Source organism: Amia ocellicauda, chromosome 5 (genome assembly GCF_036373705.1).
Source record: "Amia ocellicauda isolate fAmiCal2 chromosome 5, fAmiCal2.hap1, whole genome shotgun sequence".
Taxonomy (NCBI): Eukaryota; Metazoa; Chordata; class Actinopteri; order Amiiformes; family Amiidae; genus Amia; species Amia ocellicauda.
The window spans coordinates 21,035,353-21,059,683 of NC_089854.1; the positions used below are offsets into that span (position 1 = coordinate 21,035,353).

Here is a 24,331-nt window from a genome sequence, read left to right on the forward strand (position 1 = left end):
ATCTGTGTGTTTCTGTGTGTGTGCGTATCTGTGTGCAGGCGAGCGATTGTTTGTGTGTAACAACAATTAAACTGTTCTGAGCAGCGCTGTTAAACTGTTTGCAGTCGGCCCTGCACTGAGTGAGCTCGTTACGGAGGGTCGTCCTACCAATGACGATTCTCACTCCAGTGGGAAGGACGTTATATATGCAGTCAGAGCAGGCCTGGGTCCAGGTGTCCAGGAGTGCACAGCCACTCACCTCGGAGGACTCGGGGGCTGCAGCAGTGGTCTCTGCGCCTGGACTGACCGCCTGCCTGTTTGCATCCAAGCATCAGAAGCATTAACGCGCCCCTTGGCTGACGTTCATTTGAACTATTCAAAGCGTGTAGAAATGATGTTCACATATGTTTAAAAGGCAGACAGCGAAAAGCCAGGCCTGGTTCTGACCAGTAGAGCACACTTGAGACGGCCCACTTGATAATGAAGCAACGTTACACATGTTCCTCTGGGAGAGACAGGACTGTGGATACACAACTGTCTTTTCAGTTCAGTTCTCCGTGATTGGCTCATTGATTGGGTCGCCCCCTCTTGCCTTTGTAGTCGATCGCGGAGCTGCAGGCCGGCCTGAGCGCAGCCCGGGAGGAGAGCCGGCGGCAGCAGCGCGCAGCGGAGACGCATCTCCAGGAGGCGGCGGTGCGCTGGGAGGAGGACAGGAAGCAGACGCTACGTAGCGTGGAGAGAGAGAGCCAGGTAGGCCCGGGAGACGGTACTGTACCACATTGGACTGCACAATACTGCACACATTTCTCACTCCAGCACACACTCATTAAACCCTACTGATTTCTCACACCTGCTGCTGCTGCTGTGTTTTTCTGCTCTATGTTGCAGAATATATTGAAATAACTTCTATGTTGTGACAAAAATATTTGAGTTTTAATTTAGTGAAAGCATTTTCTCAATATTTAAACAATTATATTCACAAATTAAACATGAAAACTACTAGATTTGCCCCAGGTCTGCTGCACTGCACTGCACTGCACTGAACAATACCCTACTGGACTGGAAAGGACTGCACTGGACTCTACTGTACTCTACTGGACTGGGCTGGACTGCCGGGGACCCAGGGGAGGCCCTGGTGGGGGTGAGATGAGATGAGATTAAATAACGAGGGGTTGTGTTTGTAAAGCGCTTTCCTTCAGATGTTGGAATCTGAGAGTGCGACAATTGAGGGACTATAATCAAAGCCTATTCCACACGGGGTGCAGGATGCACTACATTCATGCAGACATATACACATGCATGTACATATGCGTGTGTGTGTCATTTAATGCACATGTAGAAGAAAGTTATCTGATGCATTTTAAAGCTCAAAGGCTCTTGATGGCGATCTCTTGCAGATTGGAAGAAAACCCCAGTGTTTTCTTTCTATTCCACTGAATCCACCACAACTCTGGCAAGAGGCGTCAATTGTGAACCCAAAGAGAAGCCCCTCGGGTCTCTTATCCACTAGGGGTCTCTTGCTCCTTTCTGATGCACGGCGCTCACCAGTCACTCGACTTCAGTCCCTGTTTCCCAGGTCTTCATCATGAGATCTCTCCTCGTAACACTTGCAGCACCGGGAATGCACTGAGCGCCTGCAGTCTGAACCCCAACTGCTCCCCTGGACAAATGGACAGATACATAGTTGGCTCACCTGCCTTCGTGCTACGGCTGGCCTGGATATGATCAAACATCGCAATCCAGCAACAATACACATGAGCTAGTGCCCTCATCATCCTGAGCTCTGAGAGTTAATAAGGCCCCTAAATTGCAGGCGGGCGATTAAAGTCTGCAGACATGGGTGAGAATGAGAAGGTTAGAGGGGCAGAGAAGGCCAGATTGTCTTCAGTGTGACAGAAACAACCTCCTTGCAACCGATAGCATTTCCACACAGCTCGCCTCAAAGGCGGCTCGTGAATGGTAAAGGGAAAGAAAAGAAAAAAAACTAAAAGAAAACAAGATCAATTGAAATGTACGGATTCCAGCGCAGTTGTTCTGGTTGTGCTGCCTCACACCAGCAGTCCTCTCTGTCCTTGAAGATTAAACCACTGTTTGTTTTGGTTTGGCTTAAAGTTAAAGTTGCTTCCCTGCATCTCCGGCTCAGCTACAGACACCAGTCCTGGGCCCCTGGATCGGCCCCTCTTCCAGGGCAGGTTAATTGGTCCCGTTTCAAAGGCAGCTGAAAGGAAAGTCCTTCCGTACGTCTGTTGTCGTCCTGTGTGTGTTCTTCCTGTTGTGCGTTTTGATCTGTGAGAAAGGGAAGCTGTTCAGCACCATTTTATTCTCTCTCTGTCTCTGTGTGTGTGTGTGTTGGCGTAGATCACAGCTGAATTATTTACACTACATCTTTTTTTCCCCTTCTTTTAAATAATCTTAACATAAAGGTGGTTTTGGCTCGGGGTGCAACCTTCACGGTTTTTGCATACAGAGTCATGCTTTGTTTAAATCCGGAAGATCAAAGGCTCGATGCAAATTCTCGGAGACGTTACACATTTGATGTTTTGTAACGCAAATTACAGCGGTGATTACAGAGGCAGGCGCTGTCATCGGGAGACTCAAACGGCTGCCATCAGAGGGATGACTCCTGGAAAAAAAAACGGCCAAACAGCAGAGCCCTTCCCCAGAACCAGGGGCCCATTTGTTTTAATAATGGGGTTGTGTGCTCGGTTCTTAACCCTGTCATCCACACCTGAAAACAACAACAACATTCACACCCCCTGCCTCTCCTCCCCTGCCAAGTGGGGGCCCCATCCTGTCAATTTTATTCCCCGCTTTCGTTTTTCTTCACTGCGTTGGTTTCACAGTAGGAGGACCGACCGTTTCTGGTGGTCCGCGGCACAATAAAACTTATCCCGGCCCACCCACTCAATTAGAAATGGAGCTGTGCATTACAGCTTTGAGAATCAGGTGTTACAGCATTTGAAATCATATTAATTAAGAGTCCTCACAGGATTTCATTCTCCCCATCCTGCCTGCTGAATGTAGTGCAGTTGTACCGCTGAGGGAAGTGAGAGCGCAGGTTCCTGAGTTTACAACCAGCTGTATTTAGGGCAGTGCACTGCTGAATACTAAACCAGGGCCACTCGGCTCACGGAGAACCAGTCCTCAGGGTTTTTTTTTTTTTTTTTTTTTTAACCTGAGTGTGAGTCTCACTGGGCTGAGAGATAATCGAGTTCAGGTCTAATTCCTGCTGAGAGGCTGACAGAGAGGACGACCACATTTACTGCAAAATCGCCTCCCGCTGATCAGTTTATGTATCCATTACAAAACCAAACAAAAAAGCAATGACGATTTGAGAACAGGCGCGTCACCCTGTTGTACTGTGAAGTGTGTGGTTAAATTCAGTTGTTATTCTGTCGTTCTGTGGCTTTTGTCGTTTTAGGGTTTTTGTTAAAAGTGAAATCTGCAAATACAGCAGGATTGGCCAGGAATGAGCAGGACTAAGCTATGAAACTGTGTACGGCTACAACATGGCATGAGTAATGTGGTGTAAGAAAAAAAAAAAAAATGTATACCGGTATATATTTATTGATTTACACTAGATGAGTGCTCGACTTTGCTGTCAGGAGGCACCACGCAATCTGTCTCCTGCTTTGGAGAACCACAGACGCTGCCAATGACATGTCAAAGGCCTGACCGACTGACTCTCTGACTACGGAGGGATCAGATACGTTCAACACAAAGACAAAGGCTGGACACTGAATCAACAGGCTTAGCGGGGCTTAGGAACTGTTCCTGATTGTAAAAAAAAATACATATTGATACATTGTTTGAAGAGGAAAAGAAAAAAAAAAAGATATGCTGTGAATGGGATCCAGTAGTGATTTGGAAGCTTTTTGTAGCAGACCATGTGATGCGTTTCCCACGATGAGGTCCGACTGAGATGCTTTAGTGTGAGCCTGGCTAATCTGCAGTTCATAGTGCGGTCTGTTCATCGCAGCAGCACCGGGCTGTGCTCGAGGGTTACTGTTTCCTCGCTGGTTGTTTCAGAGGAGGCTTAAGCTAAGCCCGTCTGCTTAGCAAGTGAATTCCTCGGGAAATAAACAGTGAACTCCCGTACTGTGAATCCAGGCGTCCCTCGCCTCCCATTACATCTGCAGTTCACGGATGTCACTTGGTGAAACAGCCCCCCAATCGCCCCCCGGGCACACTGTATTCTGCTTCAGCACTTTGTGAGGCACCAACTTGTATGTTGTTGTTTTGTTTGTTTGTTCTGTAATGCGGTGCAGGACAGGTTTTTATTTGGGATGATTTGGAAACGTGAAGCTGATTCTGGTAATGATGGGAGAATGAGTGACCCTCAGTGGAAGCCAAACATTGTTTTAGAAAGGTGATTAAATAATTTCCTCAATCAAACCTGTTTTAATGAATTCATATCTCCCGTGTTCTGGTGCTTTCATTTGAATTGCTTTATTGAAGGGGTCCGCCCAGGTGTCTGGGTTCTGTCAGGGCCCCTTGACTTACAGCTTGGGTGAGGATCGCTCTGCTGCTTATTCACTATGAGAGAGAGAGAGATGTCCTTCAGAGCAGCTTGGGTATAGAATTAAAAATAAGAAAGTTTATTGTCATCAAACCGTTTTGCTGATTGTTTGAAGTCTCGTAAGCGTCTCTGACTGCTGCAGTCGTGGATCTCAGACTATGTGAACGCTGTGGTCTGCCTCTGCCTCGGCCCTCATTGTGGATGTGCATCGTGCGCCTTGAAGTCTTTGTTTTAGACGCGGAGATATTTCTCTCAGATGCTCTGGTATCTCCACTCTGATTCATCCGCCTGTGTGGGAGTGCTGAGAAATCTCTCTCTCTCGCAGTTTAACCCTTAGTTATTTTTATTCCTCTCTTATTGAAGGCAACAGACAGCAGCTCAGTCGAAACTTAACTTTGCCTCTGGGAAGGACTGGTTGCAAGGATCAAGTTAGGCTCTTTGATAACACTTCACATTGCAGAAACACAACCTCGTTATGTTTCTCCTACTTTTGATTGACTGTTTTATATCTCTCTCCCCCAACCCCTCTGTTTTTTATTTTGTTTTTTGTCTTGATATAAATTAATTTGAAGGTGGAGGTGAAACGATACGCGTGGGTTGGCAGAGGAGGGGTGGCGGGGATTGACAGAGAAACAAATTGACATTTTTACGATGATGCTGATGATTATTTGAGTACAATTCAATGATCTCTGTTAGGAATTGGGTTTTGTTTATGAGGACAGATCGAGAGGACCTCTCCGAACCATAGCCCGCCTTAAACCCTGTCATGTGTGGCTCTTTCACCCGGGTGGCTTCAGTCTACATTCTGCCCTGAAGTGTGACTGAGATTGCAGCGAAAAGACAGACCCGGTCATGAATCACTGCTAAAGCACAATTTGACCAGAATTGAAAACCGCATCGTAATGCGTAACAGAAGTAGTGAATGTACCTCAGTGTTTAATTTTTTGTGTGTTTTATAATTATTTGCAATAATTGTAACAAAATTAGGCGGCATACCGTTTGAAATTCAAGTCCAATGAGAGTGAACTACTGTCTTGTCAAGTTGCTGTCATGACCCACTATCTATGGGGCTTTGCCACCACTTTACCACTGCTGTACCAGGAGAACTGAACTTGCAGTGTGGGTACATATTTAAATGGAAGACAATAAAGACATCTGCTTTGCAGGGAAAAACTAAAATTCACCAAGTGTAAAGACAGATAACAAGGTTAAGAGATAAAGAGTTTTATGCTGTGGTTTACGCTTAATGGCTGCATTTCTGTTGCCAGGGAGAGTTCCCTGTATGATCACATTCTGTTATTAACAACAACAACAAAACAACCACATGGCTTTAATTAACACTAATCGTAGACCTGACAAGTTTCTGGCGATGCGCGGTGACAGCAGGATCAGTGCCTGTGGGCACCACCTTGTACAAATAAATAAATAATTTCAGCAAACAATGCCTCACTCCCCCAATCAGACCGGCACTGGCAGTAAGACGTGACACGAACAGGTTGTGTCATGTGCTCACGAGGAAACATTCAAAATAAATAAATTAGAGATTAAACTTTTTAACACTGTAAAACGCCATCTCCAAAGACAAAATCTCCAGTGACAGTTTCAAAATATAACAAGGGTCACAACATCACTGTAAAACAAACAACTACACATCGCCATGTATAAAATCAAGGTGAAAGAAAAGGTCTCCAGATGGTGTCTACCCAGATGCCTCTCAAGGGGGCGTAGAGAGGTGGGGAGATATGGCGCAGCTCCAGTGGTCAGTTCCACCGCTGTAGGCCGAGAGACGAGAGAGATGAGTCTGGGCAGTCCAACACAGAGAGCGATGACTAAGGTATGACGAATCGAACTGCAGAAGAGAGACTGAGAAGATGGAAGTGGCCCTGTAATCCTCATACGGGTCTTCTAAGGGCCAACTCTCTCTTGTGGTGATGATTATTCGGTACCCATGATCACAGGAAGTGGACTTACAAATACATACAATAATTCAATAATCTTTAAAGTCATAATCTTTAAAGACCACAAAGACAGAGAGAGGCAGACTAAGGCCTTGAAGCTGAAGGATGAATGAAGGGGGGGCAGCAGAGCCCCCCCCCCCCCCCGTCTCGTGTGGTGGAAAACAAAATACAGATTACAGCACAAAATAAACACCAGAACATTGTCCGCAGGCATGACTTCTGGCTACTCACACAGGAGCCCCACAAGATGGCTGCTAAACTTAAAGCATGTCCCTGGATGATGGCCAAAAATACATATCATTATTATTATTATTATTATTGTTATTGTTGTTGTTGTTGTTTTGTTGCATCTAAACGTGCTCTGCGGCCCGTAGATTATCTTAGGTAAGAACTATGTGCCGTCCGTTCCAATTTTTTTGCCTTCCTTTCTCAACAAAATATAACGGCATTAGCTCTCCTTTAATTACCCTGCTCAGCGGATGGCTCTTTGCGTTTGTAGTTGATTCAAGGATTGGTAAGGGACGTGCTGGCATGTGTGTGTCTTGGCAGGGGAAGCAGGCAATGTGCTGAACCGTTGTTGTTTGAAAAGCATGTAAGCAGCCTTAGGAACAGCAGCACAGCCACTGTCGAGAAAGAGAAACGCTGCACGGCTTGACGGACGCTTTAACAGGCAAAACAGAATTTAGTCTTTACATCGAGATGTCAGATGCCTTGCCAGAGAGAGAGAGAGAGAGGCAGACCACAATTTTTTTCTTTTCTCTTTTTTATATACATATTTTTTCTCTTCTGGTATTTATTTTTTTATTTTTTTAGCTTTAAGTCGGTAGCTGAATGAAATTCGAAGCAGAAGCCGACATCAAAGGCCCGGCTTCTGAGAATATATATTGTGTTGCAGCAACAAAAAGAAAGAAAGGTTTCCCACCAGCAAGGAATTTTGCCATATGTGAGAAAGAAAACATGTGGATTAGGTTAAAAACCATAAGGTTTCCTTTCCTCTGCCTCCTCTTCCCCCTCTTCCTCGTTCTCCCTTTCGGAGAACGTGGAAAAGCAACAGAACCTCATATTTGAGCGATTGACTAATCCCCCTGACCGCACAAATTCCTGTACCTGCTCAGTCCCAACTCGATATCGATTTAAAGCAGGAGTTCTTCTGAGTTGTTGGCAAAAGATCCCTTTAATCTGACGCTCTGGTAAAAGTCCTCAAAGCACAGCGCGCATTGAATTCCTCACGGAGGGCCGTCTGGTGATAACAGAACAAGGGCTGGAATCTAAGAGGACAACCTTGTGATGCACTTACCAAGGGTTTAACATGCCTGCCTTATCTCCACATAAAGACCACCCAGGGAAGACTTCAGGGCCCACCTTTTGAGGTGTCTCCCCCCACCCCCTGTCCCAGCCCAGGCAGGGCTTATGATTCATGAGTCTTTTGATGGGCTTTTGAGAAACAGGATTGAGAAACTGAGCCATTCAAAGAAAAGGTAAGAAAAAAAACACATAGGTTCCCAAAAAACTAACAACAAAAGCTTGGCGTGCTTATTTATGATAGCGGGGCGGTCGTAACATTACGAACCCCTCAGGAAATTGAATTTTCAGAATTTCTCGCCCGTTTTAATTCATACCATACTGGGACGGCGATTTAAGTGTGCATCACTTCCAACCATCTGGCCCAGTCCCTATAATCCAGAGGTTCACGCTGGAGAGATTAAAGCTGCCGGTGCCACACCTGGGATCGACACTGCAACCCGCCCCCAGATCCTCATATTCAGTCCACACCTTGGACGACGGGGCCCCACCATTGCTTGATTGGCTTTTACCCCAGATGCCGCAGCGTCTCTGCTGTGTTTCTCAGGGACTAATGTTCTTCCCTCCAGCGAGGAGGTCCGGTTTGTTTCCTGAGGACCTTGGACTCATCTGGCAGGAAATCCTACCAAGATACACTGAAGTAACCAAACCCTTGTCCGTTAACTGAAGGCTGTGTTGTGCATCGTCAACACAAAATGCCACATAAGGGACAGAGGGACAGCTGAGCCTTTAGGAGGAGGCCGGCTCAGCGGACACAGTCCTGCCCCACGTTCACGCCTGCAGGTCCGAAGCCTCGCATTGTGTTTAAAGCTTCTCCGATTCGTATCTGGTTTCAGTTACTCAATCAGCATTCACTTCGGTATTTCACCCTCACTGAGGCTCCCCCGATAAACCCCGGTCGGAGGATGTGAGTTTCTGTGAGAGTCACACCCAGGCTGACAGGCGAAGTGCGAATGTGATTGACATAAATAACCAGTGAGCATAGAGAGTTGGCAACAGCGCATGCTGAGATCGCACGCCACACACAAACTCCAACATCACTGAGGGAGGCTGTGTTTGTATGAAAATACGATCCCACCCACTGGCATACTGCGTATGTACACTCCTCGCGACCCTCAGCGCCAGTTGGTGGAATTGACCACAGGTTTGTGTTTTGCTGCTGATAGCTTTCCAGTGGACGACACATTTCGAAGTGACTCACCCCAGTGTCTGCTTATCAGCAGAGGAGCCATTCAAAGGAGAGATATCAGGTGGCGCACAGATCTCAGGGATGGGAGGTAATGAGAAAAATGGGTCTGCACCGACTGCCCTGCGTTCACTCTCCTCATACAGATGGATTTGGGGGTGGGGGGAAGGAACTCGGAGGAAAGAGGAAAAATAAAAATAAATAGATACATACTTACCACCAAATAAGAACTCTCAATCGTCTGCATCCAGGACAAATGTGCTCCTTCTGAACAGCGGGGTAATAGCAGCCCTTCGGGGTCCCGCTGGGGGTGAGGGGGACTCACGCCTGTGTTCGGGGTGTCCTCCCTCGCCCGTCAGAGACCTGTGTTGTGTTTCAGTAGAAGGCGCAAACCGTCCCCCACTCAAGGCAGCAGGGTTTGAAAGACGTGCGTCTCTCCAATCTTACTCACCAGTTGCTCATGGGTTTTGATGACATCCAACCCACCAGCCCACTCTTGCGAAGAAGAGAGCCGTGTCTTTTCTCAGGCAGTGACCGTCTCTCTGAAGATCCTGGCACGGGGGGTAGCTATTAAAGTTCATGGCAATGGAAAACCCCGTGCTCTGATGTATTCGGCGGCCATTAGAATCGGCTCCAGCCAGGAGCTACTCGGCACTCAATGCCCGCAGTCCACCCTGTTCAGATGACTCTAGGTTTTATGAATGACACCTTAAACTGAACACTTTTTTGGTTTAAAGCCAGTTCGTCACTAATCCCCATTCACTGAGTATTACTTTTCAAATTCTTCTTCTTTCCCACCCTCTCCCAGGCCCTAGAAGATAAGATCGCAGCCCTTCAGAGTCAGTTGCATGCCGCAGAGAAGAAACTGGTGAACAAAGACCTGGAGAAGCAGGAAGAGGTATGGGACCTTTATTTTTCATTACATTCCTACCCCGGGGGCAGCAGGAAAATATTTTGTCACTAAATCTGATACATAGTTTCGCCCAGCTCTTGGAAGCCCGAGAGCCTCTTTTTCACACATACCCAGAACTCCTTGGCATCCGGCTTCAACCGGGGGCTACAAGGGTTTATAGTGAGACTTTGCCATATTATCTCTAATAACATACAGCTCAAAGCTTTATAAAACGTTCGTCTTCAAAGGTGTTTTTATTGGCCTGGTGAGAGAGCAACACCTCCATTGTTGTTGTTTTTTTGTTTTTTGTTATTTAAAAATCTGTATCGGACTTAATGTTCAAAGGATCTTTGCACTGTGTTGTTAGTGTGAGTGTGTTGCGTTGCTTTCCCCGCACGTTTGTCCTGTGCTGGATAAGTGGTGCATCTTTGTTCTGATGTGGTGAAGCAGTCACAAGAAGCCTCTTCTCCGTGACGGGACAGTTCTCAGTGTGGATCAGGGGTGCGACGTTTGACTCTGGAGTGCTGTGTCTCTGGAGGGCGTATGCGTCACACGCAACAGTATAGGCCATGGTCTGAATAAGGCCCTCGAGCCACAGGCCTCTCGGAGCTCCAGGCGATGCTCTTCAGCTGTTCAGTACATTGTTGCGGTGTCACGAATAATAAAAACCGAGGTGAGAGGAGACCGTTTCACCCGTAGTGTTGTGTGTTTGCTGTTTGCCAATATGCATCTCCTACCAGGAAGTTAGTTCCAGACACCCAACACAATTGTGTGTCAAGACCCTGTTTTCAGCCCCAAAAGCAGATTTTGTTGCCCTCTTGACCTCATGCAGTACACAAATATAGAGAAAAGGTCAAGGAAGCGGTTTGTGACTCATTAGAGATGAACTGCTTTGCATAAATGAGTGTTTTGTTGTATTAACTGCAGCCATTTAATGCAGGAATCTTTAGATCAGTTTATTTATTTTCCCAGCTGCAGTTTTTAAACACTTATTTGCAAACCCTTTCCAATCTTTCTCTCCCCCCCCAAAAAAAAACAGAAATGGATCTGGTTACTACAAGGCTGTGTGAAATCTCTTAACTATTGCGAATTAAATATCTTGGCCACTTCAAAAAGTTTCAACAAGGACTCCAGCTGTGAACGGCAATTTTTTTGCTTAAATGGCATGAAAGTTGTCCCCAGTAAAGCACTAAAGATGAGAGATGAGAAATTCGCCATTTCACCAGCCAAGGGATACTGATGTCACAGCAGTTTCTTTCATGTCTCGCTCTGGATGTTTGCATGCGTGTCAGGGACAAAACCAAGGCAGGATTTTGAAGGAAGTTTTAAGATTTGTATTTTCTCCCTTAACGGGGGATGATACAGTTATTAAGCAATAAGCCAGAGAAGGATCCACCAAAGGCCCTTATTAAATGCCCCCCTGTGCTGGGCCTGGGCAGGAATTTGGGTCTCGCTCTTGTGCATTTTGAAGTATGCTTCATTTTCCATCTCGGTCCAGCAACAATAATAATAATAATAATAATAATAGAAGCAATTTGGAAGAGGCTTACACTTCACCCTTCCTCCTCTTTGGCGAATGTCTTCTACAAAGGGTCGCTGTTACAGGATGCTATTACTTCTCCCAAGACTGTGGTCAAGGCGATTAAACCTTCTCCCGGCACATAAACGTTGTACACTGCAGCTGCCCTTGCCACTTTGGGACGGGGAGAGGTGCTCTAACATGCTCCAGATGAAAGCGGCTGTGTTTCGTGACTACAGGAGACCTCTCTCTCCTTGCACCCGTTTATCTGCCTGGACTCGAGTCTGAGTGTCGGTCTTTGTAATACTATCCCTCCCTCCCCGCTCTGTCCAGACTTCACACAGATGTTCGCAGACTTTCTCCGAGATGTTTTCCACATTTTGTGTCAGCGGCGCATTGCACAATACACGGGGTCTGCGAGGCGGCACCCGGACCCGGTTTTAACAGCCGGCATCGCTAACCATACTGAGACAAAGTGGTCAGACTCAGACCCTGCTTTGTGTCACGTACACCGAGAGATGAAATGTGGTGAGATGTTTGTTTTAGTGTACAGATTGAGCTGTGATGAATGTGTGTGAGCAGCCAAGGCCACTTCATGTGTTGGGTAATCCTGCGCAGAACAGAAGGAGCTCTGAAGACCTCAGACAAAACAGACCCAAAATTTGGTCCTTCTCTCGGTATGAATCCTGCTGTGTTGAGATGAGATCCACGTGCCAAGGAGAGCTTACCGAAATAGCCCACGTACAACATGCATCCTGTGTATAGCACACATTCATCAGCACCCATGAATAGCGGTGGGCAGCGTAGACAGATAATGTGTGATTGTGCTGGAATGTGGTCGGTGATCTACATCTGGAATGTGTTTAACCCGTTTACATCACCCACTTTATCGCCATGCAGCACCGCAAAACAGCGCCAGCTTGCAGGCCGCGCTTGATGTGTGTGAAACGCACATGTTGTGGTCTTCATGCATGGGATTCTTAATGCATTATTATCTAAACGCAAAGAAACGTAGAAAGGTAATGAAAGCTTTCCTCCAGGGACTTGGGTTGATATTGGGCAGCATGCAAGGTGTTTGTCCCCTTCCTCTTACCGTCTCTCTCTCTCTCTCTCTCTGTAGCATTTTAATTAGCTGTTCGTAGCACTTTTGAAAAATTAAGTTTTAATGTCTCCCATTGTTACACAATCGAAATGCCCATAGGCCCTGTTGATGGCCTGCTCTGACACTTCATACAACCATCGTGGGTTGTTGTCAGATTTGGCCAAAAAAATTAATACATGTGACTCAAAAACAACTGTGAAGGAACAACTGCTGAAGACGAGCATCCGGTCCTGCGCAGAGAGAGCGGAGAGGAAGTGAGGGGGACAGCGAGTGGTCAGGGGTATCCAGGACAACGCCCCCTGTTGCCCACATCTGTGCAGTGCAGTGTCCTGCCGTTGAACGTGGCACAGAATGCTCACAGTTCTTAGATTTTTTTAAGTCTTTCTTCTTTTCTTTTTCTGTTTTCTGGCTTCCTGTGTTCTCAATGAAAGCTTTTGTTTTGTAAGGGTTTTTTGTGATGATGTTCTCTGCTGTCTGTAATACTCAGCTGGGTTTTCATTCCCTTTGCCCACAGGCAGAGGGGAAATACAAAAACATGCAGGGCACCTCTAGAAAAATCGAACCTCCTGCCTCTCCCTCTCTCTCTCTCACTCTCTCTCTTCCCCTCCACGTGTGAAATGCTATCCACAAAATAAAGGGGAATCGGAGAGTGAGTTAATTCTGAGAGTCATCCCATCATTAACCACTAATTGAGCAGATACTCTCTCTCTGTCTGTGCGAATCCGGCTCTGATGAAAGCTGGGAGTCTTAACGCGGAGCTGAATGATAATTAGCTCCAATCATCTCAATCTGCTGGGGTTCAGATTGTGCTCGGGATGAAAATACAAAGCCTGGTTCTTACAGTCTTTAGCCTCTCAGCAACCAGAACGGTATTGTTTTAATCCAAAAACTACCACACGGCGCATGCTGGCACAGGTTCTGTGAGCTGCTCCTGAATATGAAACCCGATCGGTCGTAATAATAACCCCACGTTGAGCACATTGAAATATGAGATTAAAGTCAGATCGGTCTGGCAGTGCATTTTCTTGTCAATTTCGTGTTTCGGGCTGTAATTCGATCCTGCATTGTTTCACCAGGGCGCAAGGTGGGGGAGGGGGGGAGCGAACAACCTTTTTTTAAATGTCTGTGATGAGTTACTGTTCTGTGTTTGTTTAATTAATAATTTTCTTTAATTTGACCGAGTACAAATGCAGCCATAACACTGATGCGCCCATAACACCTAAGCCAGGTAGAATCTGAGCAGATCCTTAAACGTAATTGTGATGCGAAATGTATCCAGGGGTGGGGGCGTAATGACCCATTGCATTAGTGTTAGCCCTGTCTTGTGTTGGGTGTGAGGGGTGTATTACGGTTATTGCTCAGGACTCATGGAAAAGGCCGTCCATACACGGTAGGCCCTCTCTCCCGTGCCGACCCACCGGCGTCGCGTGGCCCTGTGGCTGCAGGAATGTGTGCTATTCGTGACTAGATGGTTGTTTGTGACCTTGGGAATGCAGAGTCGCCGCCCCGCCCTGTAACTGACACCTTGTGGAAGTGGCCGCTTAGCTTCCCCTCAGAGATGGCTCTCGGGTGTCACCGGTCCAGGGTGCGTTGGTAATTGTTGCTCAGGATCCAAACCGATGATTTCTTTACAAGTGTGGGGTATCAGTGCACCGTGGCGGAGCGGCGAGGGATTCATTTCAAGAATGCTTTTGTTTTTTTGTTTTTTAAAGTGTGTGTAATGTCTGTTCACTGGCAAACACAGACACACACACATAAAACTCTCTCCCTCACACACACACACACACACACACACACAAACTCTCACACACACACACACACAAACTCTCACACACACACACACACACACAAACTCTCACACACACACACACAAAAACTCTCACACACACACACACAAAAACTCTCACACACACACACACACAAAAACTCTCACACACACTCACACACAAACTCACACACACACAAACTCTCACACACAAACACACATGCTCATACACACAAAAACACACACACACTTTCACAGACACAAACACACACACAAACACATTCTCTGTGACATGCACACAAATACAAAAACTCACATACAAACGCACACATACTCACACATGCACACACACATTCTAATGGACACAAACACACACACACATTCTCACAGACACACACACAAACTCACACACGCACTCTGGGTGCGTTTGAACAGGCTGCAGGAAGCAAGCATTTAACTAATCTGAGGCACTGTTTATTACAACACTGCAGAGTTCACGCAATCACTGTAGTTGTGAGAACGCGGTCCTGACGAACACTCACATTAAAAGCTTCTTAACTTGATAGCACAGAGAGAACTGTCCTGAATAAGTTTCTTCCCCCCCTCTGTACATCACTTAGAAATTCAAAAAACAGATCTCAGAATTTACCGCGCTTGACTCGAGATCTGGAGATGTAAACTTTATGAAAGATACCGTTTTTTTGATGTACCCCAAGTCGTATCTGACAAGCTTTTGTCACTTCCACATTTCAAGCGCCTTCCCATCCTCCTCGCTCTTTATTAGCTGCATCGAGCCGCCGCCGATGTGACAAACTTAATTTGAGTCCTCAGAACATTGCGCGCCTCTCTCTCTCGGCTGGCAGCTGTCAGAGACATCAGCTCCTGACACCACTGCGCGGAAAAGTTAAATCTGAGCACAATTTAAAGGCTATATATAGATGACATGTTGTCACTTTAAGAGAAGAAGAAAAAAAGTGTCTTTCTGAAGCGCTGGTTTACAGAGAGGAACAGGGAAGAAGAGACGGAGCGAAGATGAAATGTGTTCCTTTCAAGCTGTAAGTGAGATGATGGTATCGGCTCTTAATAAATAGATGCATTTAAGAGATCTGTTTTTTTTCACCTGTCCATCACAGGAGTATAAAGCCCCTCAATCTGCAGGTATTTTAGTATCCTCAGAATGACTCAAAGTCACTTTATCATTGAATACACTGCTTAAAAAGCCGGATATCATTTATTTATTGCTCCACTGAGTGAGCAAATCTAAGTTAGCACATTGCTAACCTTATAGAATAGCTTTCTTCTCACACGTATAAACATATACATATATATACATACATATATATAAATATATACAGAAAGAGAAAACTGCTGTTTGCTGTAACAAAGCAATAAAGCATAGCTGGAAATTGTAATTTTTATTATTTTAGTTGTATTATTTCTTTAAGCATCCTCAGAAGTATTCAATCACAATTAAAATGGTGCCTAAAAATACATTCTCTTAAAAAAACTAAAATGAAAAGGGTTTTAAACATTTGTGATTCGTCTCGAAAGTCATTCTAATTCAAGCCATTTTGTCGGTTTCATGAACCAGAAATTGAATTTACAAATAGCAGTGAGTTGTGCGTCAGGGGATGCAGCAGGCGGTGTATTGTTGTGTGCTGTGCTGTTGCAGAGCTATAATTCACTGAGAGAAAACGCTTTCATCACCTCGGCGTGGCAGAATGAATCAGGACAAACCTGAGCCCGTACACAGCGCGTAATTACACACATTTTGTCGGAGTAAATATCACAGCTGTTGTGGGATCCACTATAGTCTCCTGGTCCTCCAGCTTGCATATTTAAAGCGTTGGCCTTTGAAAAACAAACAATATGAATTGCACTGAACGATGGCAAAATGAAGAGGTGGGAACTTCTGACACAACCAAAGAGAAGCGTTGTCAGCTTTCTCGATGGCAATATACGTGTGTTATCCGCTGCGGTGAAACTTATTACTCTCATTTAGGGCTTCGTTAATCTGCCTTTTCTGTCTGCTTAATATAGTACTGATGTGCAGTGTTTTATTTTTATGTACTTAATGGGCCCAGTTTACAACCTAGGCTTATTTATTAGATAAACATAAATTGTACATGGCAGGAATACGTTTTTGGCTGTTCTCCAGCTCGAGTATTGTTGATTTGTTAGCGAGGGTCTACTCATAAACGGAGAGCACCGAACAGCCTGTGGGAGCTGCCCGGCTCTCTGTGACAGAGCTACAAACCAAACCAAACTCAATGGCTTTTAGAACATAAGAACAACATAAGAAAGTTTACAAACGAGAGGAGGCCTTTCGACCCATCGTGCTCGTTTGGTGTCCATTACTAACTGAGTGTCCAAGGATCCTATCCAGTCTATTTTTAAATGTTCCCAAATTTTCAGCTTCAACCACATCGCTGGGGAGTTTGTTCAGATTGACGATCCTCTGTGTGAAGAAGTGTCTCCTGTTTTCTGTCTTGAATGCCTTGAAGCCCAATTTCCATTTGTGTCCCCGGGTCCGTGTGTCCCTGCTGATCTGGAAAAGCTCCTCTGGTTTGATGTGGTCGATGCCTTTCATGATTTTGAAGACTTGGATCAAGTCCCGTCGAAGTGTTCTATGTTCCAGGGTGAAAAGGTTCAGTTCCTCAGTCTCTCAGTAGGACATTCCCTTCAGACCTGGAATAAGTCTGGTTGCTCTCCTCTGAACTGCCTCTAGAGCAGCGATATCTTTCTTGAAGTGTGGAGCCCAGAACTGCACACAGTATCCAGATGAGCTCTAACTAGTGCATTGTACAGTCTGAACATTACTGCCCTTGTTCTCAATTCTACACTTTTGACAATATACCCTAGCATTCTGTTTGCCTTTTGTATTGCTTCCCCACACTGTTTGGATGGAGAAAGTGAGGAGTCCACGTAGACTCCTAGGTCTTTCTCATGCGTTACTTCATCTAGTTCTATTCCTCCCATAGTGTAATTATACCTATTTAAGTATCATCTGCAAATTTGACAAGTTTGCTAACAATCCCAGAGTCCAGATCATTAATATAGATTAGAAAAAGCAAAGGCCCTAGTACTGATCCCTGTGGACCTCCACTAACAACCTCACTCCAGTTAGATGCGACTCCTCTAATCGACACCCTCTGTTTCCTAGACATCAACCAGTTCATAATCCATCTACTGACATTACCCTGAATGCCTAAAGCTTCCAATTTTAGGATCAGTCTTTGGTGAGGAACCTTATCAAAAGCTTTTTGAAAATCTAAGTATATCCTATCATATGCTTTCACATGATCTACAGCTGCAGTTGCATGTTCAAAACATTCTAATAAATTAGTAAGACATGATCTGCCTCATCTAAACCCATGTTGACTATCTCCAAGAATATGGTTTTCATTAAGATGCTCCTCTATTTTCTGTCTAATCATTTTTTCCAACATTTTACAGGTCCCCTTTCTTGTGGATTGGTATGACATTTGCTGTCTTCCAGTCAGTCGGCACAGCCCCTGTTCTAAGTGTCAATTGGAATATTTGAGTTAGCAACCTATAAATAATTTCCCTCATTTCTTTAAGTACGGTTGGAAATATAACATCTGGCCCAGGTGATTTGTTTGTTTTTAATTGCTAGTCCCTGTAGTACCTCCTCCTCATTTATCCTGATCTCTCTTAGGGTTTGACTGGACTGATTGTTAACGTGTGGCATGTCATCTGTTTTTTCATTTGTAAAAACCTCTGTGAAATACACATTAAGAACATTTTCCACATCTTGTTTGTTTTCCAAGATACTTCCATTTTGCCCTTTATCTGTTTCACTTTACTGACCTCTTGCTGTTGTAGTATTGAAAAACGCTCTTTGCATTAGTTTTAGCTCCAAGAGCTACGTTTCTTTCTAATTCCCTCTTTGCTTTCCTGATCCATTTCTTAAGATCTCTTTGCAGTTCAACATATTCTTTGTATTTTGTTTAATCTCCATCCCTTTTGTATGCGCTTTACAACATTTTCATTCTCTTGATATTGTTTTACATACTTCTATTAAACCATTTTGGCCAATGTTTTTTGGTCCTCAATTTGATAAGTTTTGGTACAAATTTATCCTGAGTAGTATAGTAGTATATTTTCTTGATCAAACCTTCGGCAAAGGATCTCACCAAACAGGCCAAAGATTCTCTGTACTGTCAAGACCCCTCTTTTTGGACTCCTTCCTTTCCCAGCTGAAGCGTCCGTGGTGTGGCCAGGTTTCGGTCGTTACCACGCTTGTGTTTGTGTGTGTTATTGTATAAATGTGTTTATATGACTGAGTGTGTGTCAGTCAGTCAGGGTTTGGGTCAATCTCAGATTTTACAATCCAATTCCCTTTGTCATTTCTTCATCAGTTTACCTCCAACCCATTTTATCTGGTAGGAGAGAATCAAACAGAGGAAGACTAGGATGAATCTGTCCCTTCGTTTCCTCTTTCTTCTGTTTATCTGAATCATGTGAATAACGCTAACAAGCTCAGCAGAGACAGAAGTTAGACAATCTAACCTGAACAACCAAACCTTTTTGTATCATATTGATACAATATGCCTTTTCTATTATATATATATAAAATATAGATCTGAGCTGACACCAGGAAAGCGATTGATTCATTTTTCCATCATGTTATTGGCCTGACACTTTTGATGAATAAAAACTGGTGAAGCCCTAATCTGCTGCTCACTGCACTTGGACAAAAATTGTGCGTTATGTTCAGATCATTTATATTCTCCCCCTTTGAAGTGCTTCCCAATCCTTTCATTGTACCCAGCGAGATTAATTGCACAAACCCAGAACAATCAGTTAAATCCACAACAGGAAAATTATTTTAGGAAAAGCAATCATCTTTCTCTCTCTTCTTCTCCTTTTTTTTATTTATTTAACGCACATCTTAAGAAAAAGGAGAGAGAGGATATAACCCCCCCCCCGCCCCCCAATTAAAAACTTCCAAGGGTCTGAATATTGGAGAGAAAAAAAAACATCCAGGGTTTTTACATGAGTGACTTATACATTTGCAATATATACACAGGCTTTGCTAAAGTATTTATTACATTCTTACATTTACATTATTATTATTATTATTATTATTATTATTAATTATTATTATGAGATACAAGGTATTTTGAATGTGACCGCTATGGGAAATGCTCACATAAGTCCGATGCCGTTTCCACGGGTCGAATGAGAGCGATGGGCTCACACGGTGTCCCTTCGCCTCATCCCCAGGTCACACACATTCGGCAGGAGTGCGAGGCGAAGATCAAGGGCCTGATGCCCGTGGCCCTGCGGCAGGAGCTTGAGGACACCATCGCCTCATTGAAATCGCAGGTAAGGCCAGCCTTTCCTCCCCACTCAGACCAGCGTCCACACAGACACAATCAGGGGCCTCAGATCCTGCGTTTTCATACACAATCTCCCAAGAGCAGCCGAGCAGCTGATGGTTGTGCACTCACAGCGAACGCCCTGCAGTGCATTGTGGGATCAGTACACTGTCCCCTGTACATCTGTTGAGCAACATCCCAAACCTGATTATTTTAATAAATAAATTAATACTCTTAATAATACACTTGTATAACCAAGTAGTTTTCAGATTTGTGTTTCATTTTGGGTTGGTTTTGTCTTTTGTCTTTTTCCTCTCTTTTCATGTCTCTCTAGTCCAAAGCGAGGAAGTAAAGTTCCCCGATAATGGAGTTAGATGTGATTTCGGGGAGGTGCTTTGAAGTTCCCCGACCATTTGATCAGTTTATAGACAATTATACACTGGAACCACATTAATATGGGCTTCAAGGATTCAATAAAACCTAGTTATTTCATTACAGCGCTCCTTGTTCTACACAAGCCTGTGGTCGAGGGTTTATGTTAAATATTTTAAACGGAACAAAAGGCGTGTTGTTTCTGTTGTAGTCGAGGGCCCCCTGAACAACATTCAAGAGCACTTTTCAAAGGCCGAACGCAGGGCTTTAAATAGCTGGAACCAGATTCTCAGAGAATAATAACCACAGCTTTGCGATCAAAACCTGGCAATAAGTGTAAATTGCAATTTATGACCAGAAAAGCTGCTTTTGCTCGGCTTCAGTGCGTCTCTGGACTGCAGCTGGACGGCCTCGGTTTTCTTAGACATTTATTTTCATGATTATTATTATTACATAGGTTATTTAGCAGGTACCTTACATAGCTTAATAATAACTAACATGCACACAACACACTACATGGGAACAACATGACTAAAGCAACTCCTCTGAATGTTATAGTCAAAGTGAAGACACTTGGTGTGGTCTAAACCCTGTGTGCCTTCAGGGGTGATCATGTCTGCCACAGAGTTTAATTAATGAATTAAGTGAATTAATTTATTGATTGATTTAATTAAGGGAAATCATTTCAAGTCACATTTATTTAAATGAAATATGTTCCAGACAGAAGTAGCCTAGACCGCGATTGGTGTGCTGCAAAGTATAAAGTCAAATAGGTGTGATTGTATTAGATCAATAGGTCACCTACAAAATCTTCACAGCATACAGGAATAAACATTAATTAACCTAATTTGGGATTTTTCAATTAATTTTCCATTTTTTGTTTCACATCCAGATCTTCAGTCGATACGGATATAGCAGTTCATTAGCCCGTCACCTAAATATTATTTATAGATTTTATTCAGAACTGTGAAGTGTTCCAGTTGAGAAAACGGAGATTAACCATTTCCCATTGTCTATGTCAGCTAGCGTGTGTGTGTGAGAGTGTATTAGAGTGAGTGAGTGAATGAGTGTATTTGAGTGTGTGTGTATTTGTGTGTGTGGACTGTGGTACCTCAAAAACAACTTCACCAGCCACTCTGCTCGCTTTTAATGAGTTTCAAACCATTTATGTTCTGAGGAGAGAAATAAACAGAGACGCTTTGAAATGGGGTCGGGGCAGTTTCTCCTCAGATGTGATTTGAGTAAACATTTAGAGTTACCTGTGAATAAAAGTAGCTCATTTACTTTAGAAAACATTTCCCTGCATTCTCTGTCCCTCTGGCTTTGATTTGGCGCTCCTCTCGGCGCGTGTATCGTCGTCTCCGCTGACAAGTGTCACCGCCGCGGAACTGCGCCGAGCGATCCACGATCAAAGACGAATAATTGCACTGAGGGGACTTAATATCCCCATTTAAAAAAGAGAACAGACAAGAAGAAACGTTCAAACAGCAGACTGTTCTAGATCATTAAAGTCTGATTCACTTCAAATCCTGAAAACCTGCGTCTCTGCATTCCTCGGTGAAGACACCAGTGATGGAGTCAAAACATGGTGGAGGTGGTTTGAGGTTTGGATGCTGATGAATGCTGGGAGAGAGAGAGAGAGATAAACGCATCTGTTTTCTTTCTTTATTGTTTGCCTTTCGAAGTGTTAATGGAGTGTCTTTCTGCTCGGCCGTAGGTGAACTTCCTTCAGAAGAGAGCAGCTGTCTTGCAGGAGGACCTGGACGCCTGTCGCAGCAGAAGGTAAATTTACTCGAGTACCTGCAAGAGCCCGACACACCCACAGAGGCCCTGAGGTGAGGGGCGGCGAGGATGGGTTTCCCTCGGCGCGACAGGGCGCCGTCCCAGAGATCGGCTTGTTCCTATCGATATGTCCTTCACAGCGGCCCGTGCCAGAGTTCGGCCCACTCGCTGCATGTTCACTGCTCATTCGTGACGCACTAAGTGAGAACCCTGTGCGCAAAGGCGTCTCAACAGATAACAACTCCGGTCTGATCCGAGGGGTCTGACCCATTCACACCTGCGACGCCGTGCTAATTAGCAACCGGCCCGGCATCAGACCCGGAGACCACGGCCATCAATCACCCGCAGATTGACTCACAGAAATGATCCCCCCCACCCCCTCCACAAACCACAGCCCCTCCCCTGATTGCCAACCTGTGATTGAAGGTCCTAACAGGTGTGTAATGAGGGCTTTTGATCTCTTGCACTTTCATGATAAAACAAACGCCCTCGCTGACGTGTCGGCTGATTGAATCTAATTAATCTTTTTTTTTTTTTGAAGGAATCATCTTAATGATTCACCTAACGCCCCACTTAATGTAATGGAAACTCTGAGCAAGAACATCAAAACTAATTTTTGGAAAATCAGGCCGTGGTTCGAGTCGAGATCTGAGCCGTTGAGCCTTTGAGTGCGGGAACCACGATTGTGTAACCTCCCTCCTGTCAGTAGCATCACAAGCTACACACAGCAACACCTCAGTCTCTCTTCAAAGCTCGCTGAATCACATTGTTGTCAATAAACGTGTGGATCATTGTTTTAGTTTTCCCCTTTGGATCTCACATAGGTGTATTTTCTTCTCGGCCGAATCAGGTCCAGATCTGCATTCCCACTTTCCCCAGTTCTGTTGCTTTGCCTTTGACCCAGTTTGTGTTCCTGAATTAACACACTGATTCTCTCTCTCTCTCTCTCTCTCAGATAGCCTGCGTAGGTGATCCACAGCCGGGACACTCTTGAAAACTCCAGCTTTATTTGTCTCTATCTGTTCGAAGACACGGATCGTTCTTCCGAAGATGTGAGATCTGTGACAGTTTTATTTGTTCAGTTTACTGTTATTGACGCACATGCAACCCCCCCCATCATATTTTGCAAAAGTATTTTATTATTATTCATATTTTAATTCAATGTTTTGAGAAGCTTTGTGTGCTTTCCCATAACGTATTTTGTATTTATTTTCTACTTTTCCCATTTTAATCGGATTGCATGTTGCGTTATACCTTGTGTACATATTGAAATCTTTGTAACAACAAAAAATAAGTCAAGTTTTGATATCGATTGTATTTTGTATTATTATTTTTTTACTCAACTAACACATCACATTTTTATTAAACTATTTCAATGTGCTGCATGCCTGAATTATTTTATTTATTGCCAAGCATCTCATGGTCTGTACATGTCATTCTGCTCCAGCTTTGCCAGGGAGAGTTTCTGTGGTTTAAATATGGCTCCTATTCCTCTTGTTCATACGAGATCTGTCCGCCGGCTGTGCATTGGAGCAGATTAATACACTCGGCACCAGCAGCACAGTTTGCTCGTTTCTCCCACTAAAGGTTATTAAATTGAGCTGTGTTTCTTTTTCAGCGCTGAGTACAAAGTCAAATATACGTTTTATTTCAGTTAATTGGTTATTCAGCCAGGTACTATTGCTAAGAATTCCCCCAGAATTAAAAGGATCATACTTTGCTCGAGGTCAAACATGGTGTAAATCAGTCCCTGGGTGTCTGTCTTTTCCAATCGGTCAGAAAAGTGTTTTATTGGGGCCGTGCAACAGCGAGACTCGTCTTCAGCAGGCGATGTTGGCAATGCGTTTGCTGTGACGTCCGGCACAGATCAGAGACTGACGTGGAGAACGCAGGACTCCATGTGCCCCTTATAAACATACTGGTTTGCTTTTTGTCTCTTCAGAAGTGTAAGGGTTAAACAGTTGCTTTGTTTTGTTTTTTTCCTGCCCCGAATCCATTGTTCATACCGTCTGCCCACAGGCGTGTTCATGGGGGCTCGGGCCCGTTAACCAGCGTGTGCCACTACATATTTCACACCCCTTTCATTTTGTTTTCTCGGCTCCCTTCAAACACTCTGTTATCCTTAAAATGAATCATCCATTTCCCCTCGTCTCCCACACTGCTGTGGATCTGCCTTTCCTTACGAAAGACCACTGGCTGGACCACTAGAAGCAGGATCCCTGTGTCTTGATGCAAAATAGGATGTTGGGAGACGGAAAATGGATCCAGCTCCATCTCTTTGAATAAGCCGGTGCGGATATCGTTTCTAGCCAGAGCACAACTTGGTTTAAAACTCAGCTGGGTCATTTTTTAGGCAACATCAGAGAAATTAAATACCCCCGTTCTAACTGAGCAAGCATCCAGAACCTAAGATTAAGATTAAATTACCCTGTTGAGACTAGTTACTGACACTGACACAATTAAATCTTTATCTATTATCATTATTATTATTATTATTATTATTATTATTATTATTATTACTACTACTATTATTGAGTTTTGGGAATATTGAGTTTTTATTGCAAACGCCAGCTTCCCGCACTGGGAAAAGCTCACGACAGCACATTTAAA

General features: G+C 44.4%; 1 protein-coding gene across 2 annotated transcripts in view; it reads left to right on the forward strand.

Moving 5' to 3' along the window:
- The window catches only part of cep112 (centrosomal protein 112), a 119,161-nt gene extending 96,059 nt beyond the window's left edge, over window positions 1–23,102 (forward strand). Inside the window, exons 23-27 of one of the 2 annotated variants that reach the window (XM_066704260.1) lie at window positions 580–729; window positions 9,753–9,842; window positions 19,473–19,574; window positions 21,657–21,721; window positions 22,677–23,102. In XM_066704260.1, the coding sequence (XP_066560357.1) occupies window positions 580–729; window positions 9,753–9,842; window positions 19,473–19,574; window positions 21,657–21,721; window positions 22,677–22,680 (411 nt within the window). In that variant the 3' untranslated portion in view covers window positions 22,681–23,102. Of the gene's footprint in view, window positions 1–579; window positions 730–9,752; window positions 9,843–19,472; window positions 19,575–21,656; window positions 21,726–22,676 lie in introns of those variants that run through there. The other variant, XM_066704261.1, reaches the window with a different exon arrangement.
- The last annotated feature ends 1,229 nt before the right edge of the window (window positions 23,103–24,331 follow it).